This window comes from Antrostomus carolinensis, unplaced genomic scaffold, assembly GCF_000700745.2.
Source record: "Antrostomus carolinensis isolate BGI_N321 unplaced genomic scaffold, ASM70074v2 scaffold15086, whole genome shotgun sequence".
NCBI lineage: Eukaryota > Metazoa > Chordata > Aves > Caprimulgiformes > Caprimulgidae > Antrostomus > Antrostomus carolinensis.
This window is the reverse complement of record NW_010321360.1, coordinates 26,015-37,615: the sequence shown is the minus strand read 5'-3', so window position 1 is coordinate 37,615 and position 11,601 is coordinate 26,015. Positions and strand designations below refer to the sequence as shown.

The window sequence follows — 11,601 nt, the reverse complement described above, 5'->3', positions numbered from 1 at the left end:
GGGGGGTTGGACTGGATGATCTCCTGAGGTCCCTTCCAGCCCCCACCATTCTGGGATTCTGTGAAGGATTAGCAGGGTAAGGCAGTCAGGTCTGAAGAGTCATGGCACAGCGGGGCTGCGGACGGTGGCACGGGTGGGATGAAGCTGTCCCGACTGCAGCAACCATCTGTGGGCACAGCCATCACCTGCCGAGCCCTTGGCACAGGGCTGCTCCTCTGTTAGAGCTAGAAATCATTCCACAAGCACATTCCCAGCTCTGGGGAAATTTGTTATTGTGGGAAATTTGCTTATTTCCCCAGAGGGGGATCCCTGGACACAGACTAGTTCATCACTCCTCGCCTTTTGCTTTCCAGACACTAGATTTTAAGCACAAATAAAATTTGATAGGTTCCTCGTTCTTGTATTGTTGCTGCAACACTGTTGGTGGGAGGAAAGAAACGACTGAACCTCATTTCTCTCTGATAGTCTCTCTTATGTTACAAGGTAAAGTCAGGACTCTTGCCTAAAAAACTTCCAAGTGGTGTTGAGTGTTCTGAATTTCTTACCGTGGTGAAGATTGCTCTCCTGGAACGTTTGCATTCTGCCAGCATTGCCTTCTGTACCTCAAAATGCTCTTTGTTCTTGGGGATTTTATGTGGGTCTGTTTAGTTTCAGGGGGATGGGAGAAGTTTGGGACACACAGATATTTTTTTCCCACAAGGTGGCACTCCTCCCTGATCTGGAGATAGAATTTTTGCTTCTACTGGACAAAATCAGGAACTGGGGTGGATGGGTGACTTGCTGGGCTGTGTAGATTTTCTGGGGGGCTGTTTAGCATCTTTGGAATTGAGTTTCACATCCGAAAAGACTTTAACTGTAACCTGCTTGTTTATCCTTCTCTAAGAACTGAACCAGAGAGGCCAGTCAAGCTTTTCAGACCACTTAAAACTAAACCAGACCCTAGAAGAATACACAGAGCATCTGCAGCAATTACACATCGTTGGTTTGCGTGTGTCTGGTCTGCTGAGCTTACAGGGCAGGGCTTTCAAAGTCTTCTCTGAGATGCACTAAGTGCTCTGTTTGACATCTTCATGGTCATCTCTTTCCATCCCTTATCTAATAACAATCTCCATTATGGGTTCCATGTGTACTACTGTTCCTACTATTTTTGTAGGGGGAAAAAAAGTTACTTTGATCTTTGAGATACTCAGAATTTTAATATCTATTTCCACCAGAAGCAGATTTACATAAATCAGGCTGAAATTATTATTCTGGTAAATAAAAATGGTGGGTTTTTTTCTTATGTGTAGTTATTTGCTGTTCAGCAAAAATAACAACTGTAGTTAGTACGTGAACTTGTTGGTATATAATTAAAAACAAACCTATTAGAATACTATGAAAAATAGTATAGTCATCATGAGAGTCAGTTCCCAAGTTTTGGTGGGGTGGGTTTTTTGCTGTTTGCTGTCTCTAAATCATAATTAAAGCTTGGCACGTGTTTTAAGCAGCAATTTCATATTCTATGTTAAAGGTTGGCAGTGTTCTGAATCCACTGCTGAGAGTGATTTTCAGTAAAGCTGAGATTACTGATGCTGGCAGGACTACAGCTGGATCCAAACTGATGGGTTCTGCTTATTGGAAGACCTTTCTGATCTATTTTTCATTATTTTGTTACCAGTTTAGAGGTGTTTAGTATAGCTCACCCTGCAATATAACAGCTGTAACCAATCCTGAGGGCAGGTTTAGCACATCGGTTAGAAATGCTTTCTGTCACTTGTAGAAGTCTTGTGGAAAATTTCTACAAGTCACACCACATAGGGTTGAGGACTGTGATTGATTTCTGGAGTTCCTTTTTTAGGTCTTGTATCATCTCCTCAGGACTGCCTCACGTGCTGTGGACCATCCTTGTTGTGTTCTAGCCAAGAAGGGAATTATCCAGTTCTCCTTCTCATCATAACTGGTGCCAACTCTTCCCTCAAGTGGCAGTGGTTGGGATCAGGAGTGGCAGGGTGCTGTGCTGAGGGACTTAGGCTTGCTTCTCTAGCCATATGTGTCTGTGGTTCTCTAAGTGTCCTGGATGAGGAAAAGCACTCCAAGTTTGCAAGTCTCCCATCCCAAATTTGAAAAAGAGGAACTCTGATTATTCTGGTCTGGAGCAGCAGACTGTCCATTTACAATGTACAGCAGATAAAGGAAGGCTTGCATACATTCCTTATTTACAGTTAAACCTCAAGTGTAGGGTTTATGTAAGGCCTCAGGTTATTAAAAATCCTTCTACATGTTCCATCCTGTCCTGAATTAATCTGTCTGAGGGAGCTTTGCTTCTGGGTCACATCTGTAGATGAATCAAGAGAATTGGCCTAAATGTCATTCAGTTTGACCTGCAGCTGCTTTAAAAGAGAAAAAAAAAAAACAAACAAAAACCAAAACCAAACCTCAACCAAATCAACACAAAATCCTAGTTTTATCCTCTCGACTTTCTGAATTAACTCTTAATTCAGCTCAAGAAATATTAATCATGTATCCTGAATAATGTCTGTTTGGCTTTCCAAGGGAAACCTCTCAAGCTTTAGGTGACATAGTGACATTTCCCATTGACACTCTGTGTGTTAGCTTTCCCCTCAGATTTCTCAGCCTCGGGTGATCTGTTCTGTCAAGCTTGGAGACTTGTGTCCCTGAGGCACTGACGTGGAGGTTAAAATTGTCTGTGAAGACAGAAGGGAGTCAGCCAGGCTTTATTGGGGTCTGGTTTATGGGGAGCCAGTGACTGCTAACTCTTCTGAGGTGAGAAAAGGAACAGTAGAATGCCTGAGCCCCTTCTGCTGAAGGCAGGATGGGTGTGTAGTGTTGGTGTGCACATTAATGAAGTATTTGAGATGTTGAGGATTGCCCATGTTCCCCATATCACCACCCCTTCCTTTCCTTATCCTTTCCAAAGCAGTTTATCCTTCACGTTACCCCCAGCACATACCCAGATCTTACCTGTACTCTGGGAGAAGCGGATCTCCAGTGACCAGTGAAGTGCTCCAGCAAAGCACGTGGCCTTTAAAAGAACACCCTGACATGTGGGAATAACTAGAATAACTCATTCTGTTCCTTGTATGTCAGCGTTGCCTCCCCATCTGTTTGTTGACCTGCTGAGGATCTAGCATTACATCATACTGAGCTGGGCCTGGGCAGCTACTGGTCCACGTAGTAGCTGTGGTGGGACGTTGTAGTACTTGTTTATTTTTAATCATGGTGGGTTCTCCTCAAAGAACAACTCTGATTTTCCTTATGAGAAGAAAGGGAAAAGTTAAGAGTGGTGGGTCAGGAAGAGAGGAGAAGCAAGGGCTGGAGGAACTTGAGCTGTATCAGGTTGGCTTACATTTCACCACAGTCTCTCTGCCTGGGTGTCCCCTCCCCACTGTGAGCTGCTGAGTCACCCCTCAGAGGCGCTTGGCTCTCGCCACCGTGTGGTATAACGACTTCAGGGGAATTTAGGCTCTCAGAATACAGCCCTCGTTGCTCCTCTTTTTAGTTTATTACTGAAAATAAATTTGCTACGATCACTAGAGCTCACAAGCCTGAAGAAGCAGAGTGTGCTTCTGGAATACTTTTTACATGGTTCATGTTGAGCCAGTCCCAGCAGCACGGGTGCACTTCCCGTGGTGTGTTAGGAGAAGAGCTGTTATCACTTGTCTGTGTTCCTGGTCTTTTCGCTAGTGTCACATCACATATGTCACTGGTTTGTTGGGATGTGCTGTGGGTGGGAATCACCGAATCCTAGAATGCTGTGAGCTGGAAGGGACCCACAAGGATGATGGAGTCCAACTCCTGTCCCTGCACAGGACAAGCCCAACATTCACACCATGTCCCTGAGGGCACATGGTGGCCAAATGCTGCTGGAATCTTGTCAGGCTTGGTGCCATCAGCACCTCCCTGGGGAGCCTGTGCCAGTGCTCCACCACCCTCTGCCTCAAGAACCTTTTCCTCATGGCCAACCTCACCCTCCCCTGCCACATCTTCCTGCCATTCCCTCTGCTCCTGGCATTCCTTGGTGGCCAGAGAGAAGAGATCAGCACCTGCCCCTCCTCTCCCCCTTGGGAGGAAGTTCTAGACCCCCAGGAGATCTCCTCTCAGTCTCCTCTTCTCCAGGCTGAACAAACCAAGTGCCTTCAGCCTCTCCTCACACCCTTCCCCTCCAAACCCTTCCCCAATGTTGTGTCCCTCCTCTGGACACTCTCCAGGAGCTTTATGGAAAGGTAGAGCTGAGTGGAGAGGGGGGCAGTACAGAGCTTCACGAGACTGCAGGTTTTACCCCTCGTTATTTTGTTGTTGTTGTTCTCAGTCTGTATTGCCCGTGGAAATAAAGTGCTACAATCGTAGGTGTCCGTTAGCAGCTTACATGACAGTGAGAATATTTCCTACTTAACCACCATCCAGAGAAAATCCTGATGATCAAAGGAGGAAACGTCCAATCTCGGAGTGCCTGGGTCACGGGTCGGTGCCTGTGGAGTCCTGTCCTCACATGCTGGGCAGCAGCCCTGGTCCACACTGCAAAGTATTTGCTCTCTTTGGATCTGGTGATCTCTGCCTTTACTTCAGCTGCTTGGCTCTTCCTTTCCAGTGCCCTTCCTGTGCAATGCTGGTTGCTTCCTCCTAGGTTCTAGAGCTCCATTTCTTAATGACCTGAGCTGCATTTGAAAAAAGATATTAATTCTTCTAGTGAAACCTGACTTTCAGGAGGGTACTGGAGTCCTGAATTCTCGGTCACTGCTTGAAGAGCAGAACTGGCTTTGGATTTGTTGGGGTGTGTGTGGTGTCTGAACATTTTCACAAATGTAATGCTTTATTAATTTTTATTTCTTTCTGAATCGGGACTTTGTGGAGATAATTAAGTGCTCAGTGAATGGTGTCATCGCTTTTAACCTTCCCCTGAGGAATTCTGTGTGCCATTTCTCTTTCTCCAAACACATTACTGCGGCTCTTACAGATTTGATGAGTCAGCAAGAATTTGTACTCTCTTCTCCCCCACCCTACTGTCCACACATTTGGAAAATTGATCCTATGTGCTTCCCATATCCAAGCAATTTAAAGGCATTTATGAAGAGTTCTGTGAAATTCCTTTACTCGTGCACAAAACTCCACGGGCTGAGAAGATGAGATGCCAAAATAAATGATGAAATCTTGCCGTTCCCGGTGCTGTCCCATCCTGCAGCCTCCACCACTGTACAAAAACCTTCAGGAATGGGTCTGCCAAGTTTTGCCAAATGGCAAAGTGTTTTGGGGGAGTGGACAGAGAAACCTCACTCCCCTACTCACCTCAGGCTCCCTTTTCACAGAGTTTATTGATATGCAATAATGATTTTGGCTCTTTTCAGCGTCAGCGTGAGCAGGTGCAGCTGCTGGCCCCGCTCCACCCGCAGTCGCGCTCGAGCGTCTCGGCGGGACAAACTGGATGCTGATCAGGATTGAAAAAAAAAAAACCTCAGGAAAAACAAAGAAGGTGTTTGTTTTTAACTTGGACCCGTTCCTAACACAGACCACTGCATGAATCCATCTAAGCTGTGGAACAACCGAGCAGGTGTCTTGGAATGGGAAGCTATTGTAGGAGACTGGAGCAGAACCAGACCCCAAATTCGCAGGTGTTGGGAAGGGGACAACTGCTCGGAGTGCTTTAGGAGAGAGCTGTGGTGTGCAGAAGGCAGCAGGGAGAAAGAGAACACATGGATTTTTAAATTTATTTTGTTTTCCTTCATGTTATGATGGGACTGAGTAGGAAAGCTTGAAAATCGAAGGAGGAATTTGCAGGGAAAGGTAAAATGTTCAAATGATTTTTGTTAGGAGCAAGGGGGTAATTGAATCTTTGTTAATGGTTTCACAGACTGCTGTGGTATGGCATAGCAAACCTTGGGCTTCCTCTTTGCCTGTCGCTTGTTTTTTATGCTCTTGGTATCACACCCATCTTAGGTTCTTCTTCCACACTTAATATTTTTTTTCCTCTTGTAATTTTCCCCTTGGAGCGAATCTTTTCTGTGTTACGTGCTCAGTGGTCTGACTGGGATCAGCAGCGCTGTTCTTTCTGTAAGGAGACAATGGGTCAGTATTTTAATTGAAGCCCACTGTAACTCTAAGTGAAGCCCACTGTAAAATTTTTAGGATGTCTACAGATTTTTTTCTAGCTCAATAAAACTAAGCAAAGCCCATCAGGGTCTTTGGATACGTGTGCTTGATTGTTTGTTTTGTGTGGCTAAAGTTACGATGGCAGTCTTGGAAAGTGAACTCATTTTAAAATAGCTGTATTTGTGAGTAAATTACTAGAATTACTGTAGACTACAGGTTGTTGGTACAAATAGAGGCTTCAGAGAGCACTGAAAATGTGATAAAATTAATGTAAGGGAAACTGAGAGGTGAAAATGGACAAGTGATACAGAGCACTTGCTCAGAAGGGCAAGGGCAGCGGTGTTCAGCTGGGCTTGTACTCGGGTTTGGTTTCAGTTTGGTTTCACAGCTTGGTATCGTGTTCTCTGGTGAATAACGCCCACATGGTGTGTTCTGGTGATGATGTACTTGGTGATGCAGTAACGTCAGGGTAAGGAGGAGCTCCCAGCAAAGCTCTGACAAGTGGTTCTCTTCTCAGGAAATTCCAGACGGACCATCTGGGTTTTGTAATCTCTTCTGCAATGCGGGTCAGCCAGCTGCTGCTCCTGCAGAGGACCTCTCATCTTTCCTCCAGCCCCACTGACTTTCCAGGTGTCTTGTTCCTTCCCGTGCAGGGGAGGTAACGCTGGAGCCATCGCTCACGTGTTGTGTCCTCCTTTTCCTTCACAGGGGACAGTCTTCACTTTGGAATTGGAAGAGGAAGAGTACCCTGGGCTCATCGCAGAGGACAGTAATGACATCTACATCCTGACCAGCGACAACTCGGGACAGGTGAGCCCTCCGGAGTCCCCCACGGTGACCACGTCGTGGCAGTCAGAGAGCCTGCCCGTCTCCCTGTCAGCCAGTCAGAGCTGGCACACGGAGAGCCTGCCAGTCTCCCTGGGACCCGAGTCCTGGCAGCAAGTGGCCATGGATCCCGAAGAAGTCAAAAGCCTGGACAGCAACGGAGGGGGTGAAGAAAGGAGTGAGAACAACTCTTCCAACTCGGATATTGTTCATGTGGAGAAGGAAGAGATACCGGAGGGGATTGAGGAAGCAGTGGTGTCAGCTGTCCCTGCAGAGAGCACCCAGGCAGCATTTCCAGAAACCCCAGCTTCTTTACAGGAAGTAAAACCTCAAGCTGAAATTGCTGCTGCTGTTGAAAAAGCACATCCCTCTGCACTTCTGCATACAAAACAGGAGGAAAAGGGAAAAGCGGCTGAAGAGCTTGTTGAACCTGAAATCCCTGTATTAAGTAAACCTGTCCCAAAGTTAGCCCCATCAGAAGAAAAGGCTGCACCAGAACCTGAGAAAATACTGCTTCCAGGGGAAAAAAAAGTGGGGAAAGAGGGCTGTTTGGAAGAAATAGAAGAGAAATCCTCTGCTGCAGAGGAGAAGCCCATCTTACTGCCAGAAGGGAAATCTATACTGCTGTACGGCGGGGCTGCTGCAGTGGCTATATTAGCTGTGGCAGTCGGAGTAGCGCTGGCGCTTAGGAAAAAGTAACAGAGCTCTCTTGAGAAGGAGGAGGAGGAGGAGGAGGAGGAGGGTGGGGGGGAGAGCAAAGAGAGCACGATCTGATTCTTGTAGTTGTGTTACCTTAAAGGTTGAGCTGCCTGCTGTTTCATTGGACATTTGAGTAACTTAATGGTGACGGGGTGAGGTTGTTCAATAAGCCTCCAGCTATGGACAATCACGTTTTTAGTAGAACTGGGAAGGGGACTGGTTTTTCGTGATTAAAGTAACAGGGGTATTTTTAAAAAGAAAAAAAAAAACAAAAACAAAACAAAAACCCAATAATAATAAATTCTGCAAATTTAAGAACTTAAGCGCAGGTGCTGAAGAAAGGGGTGCTCGTACTCTAGGAACTGGAACAGAGAACCCCCAGGGGAAGGGGAGAGCCAGCTGCTGCCAACCCCTGGAGTGTTTTGGCTTCTCTGACTGACCGCTCTTGCAGCTGCGCTGTCTTGTCACTTCCCGTCGCCTCCCCCGAGCCCTCCCTAACCCACCATAGCCAACCCCAGTCCTGTAGCGAGAGGCTGGTCTCCCTTTTGTCTCGGCTTCCTCTCAGGTACAGCACTGCTCCTCGTAACCTCCCAGGTTCCTCCTGAGCCCCAGATGGGAGAGTGCTTATTCTTACCTCTTTGCTCACACCGGTTTTGGCCCCTGACACGTACTGGAGCCCCATCCTGTAACACTGCTGCCTCTCATAGCTGTGTCATCTCCGAGCATCCCAGTGTTCCTGGGGGAGAGGTGCAGGAGGAGGGTGGGAGGGACACACGCTGCCATTTGCTGGTGGGAGAATCCATTTGCTCTGCTCCTGCCTGGCCCCACTTCATTCCCACCTGTGAGTTACCAGAGGTGCAGAGTTCCTGCTGGAGGTGGTGCGGCTGGATCCGTGCTCTGACACCGGGGTACGTTCGGCAAAGATTGGCAAAACTCGGTGGGAGTGAGGCCGATGCCTCCTGTGCAGTTCCAAGGGTAAATGCTCTGCTGTCCCGGGTCAGGCTGCAGCCTGTGTCGTCTTTCCCAGGTGTATTTAGTCCTGAGTGGGCTGTGCCAGAATCCCAGCTGCATAAAGCGATGGATTCCAGTAACCGAGCAAACCAGCGGTAAAAACATCTCCTGGATCCGCCTGTTCCTGACCTGACCTGACCCGGAGTGTCCTTCAGCGCCATTTCTTTTGCCACTCTGACTCTAATTAGCTAAACTTAACAGGTTCACTAATGATGAGAAAGTTACTGTGGCAAAAAGTAAATCCCTTTTCCTGCAGTCACACCACTCGCAACGTGTGTGTGAAGAGAAACCTTTGAAGTACTGCCCTAGGCATGAGTTCCGTCGGGTTGGACCGCAGCCGTTCCGCTTTGTCTGTCTGTCCTTGTCCCCACAGCAGCTCTGTGGGAGAGACCTTCCTTCTTTCCAGGCAGAGCTGCTGCTGCTGCATCTCCAAGGGTTTGTGCTGGCACTGTGGCTTACACCAGACAGAGGCAAGTGAAAGGGAACTCGGGCTAATGTGAAAATCAGGAGGTGAGCTTACGGGAAGCTTGCTCGTCATAAAGCACAAAGGTACTTTAGTTCTGAATAACCCTATCGAGAGCACGTCTCCCAACGAGCCTGTTCTGAGGTGAGCTGAGAATGAAGAGGTTTTTAACACATTCTCTTGCTCTATTTTCCTATCCCACCCACATCCTGGGATGCTGGGAAGTCAAGTCAGAACCTGACAGATTCTGAGGAATTTTGTTGTTGTTATTTAAGCTTTTTTGAGTGGATTTTTTTTAAATTGTTTTTATTTTTAGAAAACTTGTTGGATTTTTGAACTCTCTGTGTGTGTGTGTGTGTGTGAAATTGAATACTGAGAGGAAGGATTGTCACTTGTGTGCTTCTGCTGCGGACTGAACTCAGGATCTCCAGAGTTCTGGACTTTACTGTTGCTCACCGATTGCTCTTTTTCCGTGTATAAAAGGTAGCAGGTTGGCCTTAACAGAAAACAAAACCCCAGATTTTTTTACCAAGTTGCAAAAATAGAATTGACTTTTTTTTTTTTTTTTTGCCACTTGCTGGTGCCCTGCTGGTCCTCTCCCTGCCGTGCTGTGTGTGCAGAACGGGACCTCCTCCTGCCATGGACTCTGGTGTCTGTCCCACCACCGCAGTTCCCTCTCCTGGCCCCTCACGGGAGCTTCCCTCGCGTGGAGAGGTGTCTTTGTGCTCCTTTTATCACAGACACCCAGGAATGTTTAGTTTTGCGTCATTTCACGTGTCACAACAGTGTTTATCACCAAGTGACACAATCTGTGCGGGTACCTGGTTGTTCTGTGTGACAAGGGCTGCTCTGACTGCCTGGGACGTTGGGTAGGTCTGTCCTTCTCCTGCTGCTTTGCTGACAGCTTTGGTTTCCTCTCCGGGTGTGTTCTCTGTGGGTTCTTAGCCCAGCCGACATCGCCAGGTGAGGCACTTACCTTTGGGACATCCCCCAGCTGGAGCCACGCAGCGGGTTACACAGAGGCACCCACATGTCCCCTGAAGCAGAGGTGGATTTTTTTGGATGCTCTGGGTAATTTGTGTGCACGTGTGTCGGGTGTTTTTAGCTCTTCTCCGTAGATGGCTGTGGGAGATGGGTACAGGACAGACCAGAATAGATCCACGCCGGTGAGGGAGGAAGTCCCTTGCTTGTTGGCACAAGGAGCCCAGTGGCTCCCAGCATCTCCCATATCCAGCGGTGGGAAGGTGGCAGCAGTAATAAGGCAAACAAATGACTTTTTGGCTTATTAAGAGTTTTCATGGTGGGGCAAACGCCTGGAGTATCTGGTGTGTTGTCACAGTTAATGGAGCATCAGCTGCACCGTGTGTTTTGGTTGCTTGGTCCTTTTTTTTTAATCTCATTTTAGGGTCTTACAGATTTGACAAGTCAGGAAGAATTTGTACCCTCTTCTCCCCCACCCTACTGACCAGGCATTTAGAAAATGTATTGTACGTGTCTCTCTCCTCTGGGAATGCTCCCTTAGCTACAACAGTCAGTTATGGACCTGAATTTCACTGAAGGTGGAGTCCTCTGCTCAGAGCTGGGACAGGCCCCGTGGCAGTCACCAAGGGCAGGTAAGCTCAGAGTTCTTACAGCTGTGAGTGCCAGTGCTTGCTCTGTCATAGGTGTAAATTAGAAAATGGAAGGTTTTCTCCCCCCATCTCCAAGTATATTTAAGTAATCGCAATCTGCAGGGTCTAATGACCCCAGCCCGTGTGATTCCACCTCTGGTTAGTGGATCTCCTGCAGCTGGCAGAGGAAAGGCAGTAGCTGTGTACTTAGGAAAGGGCATACAGAATTATTCTCACTTGTGTTGCTTATATCCCCTTCCCAAAAGTGCCTCAATATCTGTCCTCGAGTGGCCTGTACCTTAACAAAATACAATCTACCTTAGACCCATTCTTTTCGCCGCTGTATCCTTGCCTGCAGCACACCCTCAAGCAGAGATGCTAAAAGCAGCAGAGGAGTGTTAAGGACCTGCGGGGGGTGGGATGCTACAGCAGGAGCTGGTGAGGAAAAGGCTTTCAGGATAAAGTGCAACATAGATCTCAGCTGGGCTTAACCCTGAGCTGTGCTCACCTGGGTGTTGTGGCTGGGAGCTGGGCAAGGGCTGTCCTCAGCGAGTGTTCCTGCAACAACAGCCTGAAACCTGGAATCCTTCTGTTGTGTAAAAGCCCAAACCACAGGCACAGCCCTGGCCCTGCCGGCCGCAGCCGTGCCAGAGCCCGCTGGATTCCCCAGTCCCTTCACCTGCCAGAGATCCCGGCTGGGGGGCCGCGGCTGGGACAGCAGCGCTGCGCTGGGTTGGGACAGCAGCGCTGAGCTGCTCGGCCAGGGCACAGATCAGAACATTACTGGGCACACAGAGAGGCAGCTTGAGAACTTCAGCTTTCGGTTCTCATCAGCCCAGGTGGAGGCTGAGGAGGGTTCTCAGGGTGCTGAAAAATACTGAGAATAGCTTAGAGCTGAAAGACGAGCTC

General features: G+C 48.0%; 1 protein-coding gene across 1 annotated transcript in view; it reads left to right on the top strand.

Annotated features, from left to right (window-relative positions):
* The window catches only part of BCL2L13 (BCL2 like 13), a 34,557-nt gene extending 26,638 nt beyond the window's left edge, over positions 1-7,919 (top strand). Inside the window, exon 6 of the mRNA XM_010169909.1 lies at positions 6,793-7,919. Coding sequence (XP_010168211.1) covers positions 6,793-7,608 — 816 coding nt within the window. The 3' untranslated portion in view covers positions 7,609-7,919. The remainder of the gene's footprint in view (positions 1-6,792) is intronic.
* The last annotated feature ends 3,682 nt before the right edge of the window (positions 7,920-11,601 follow it).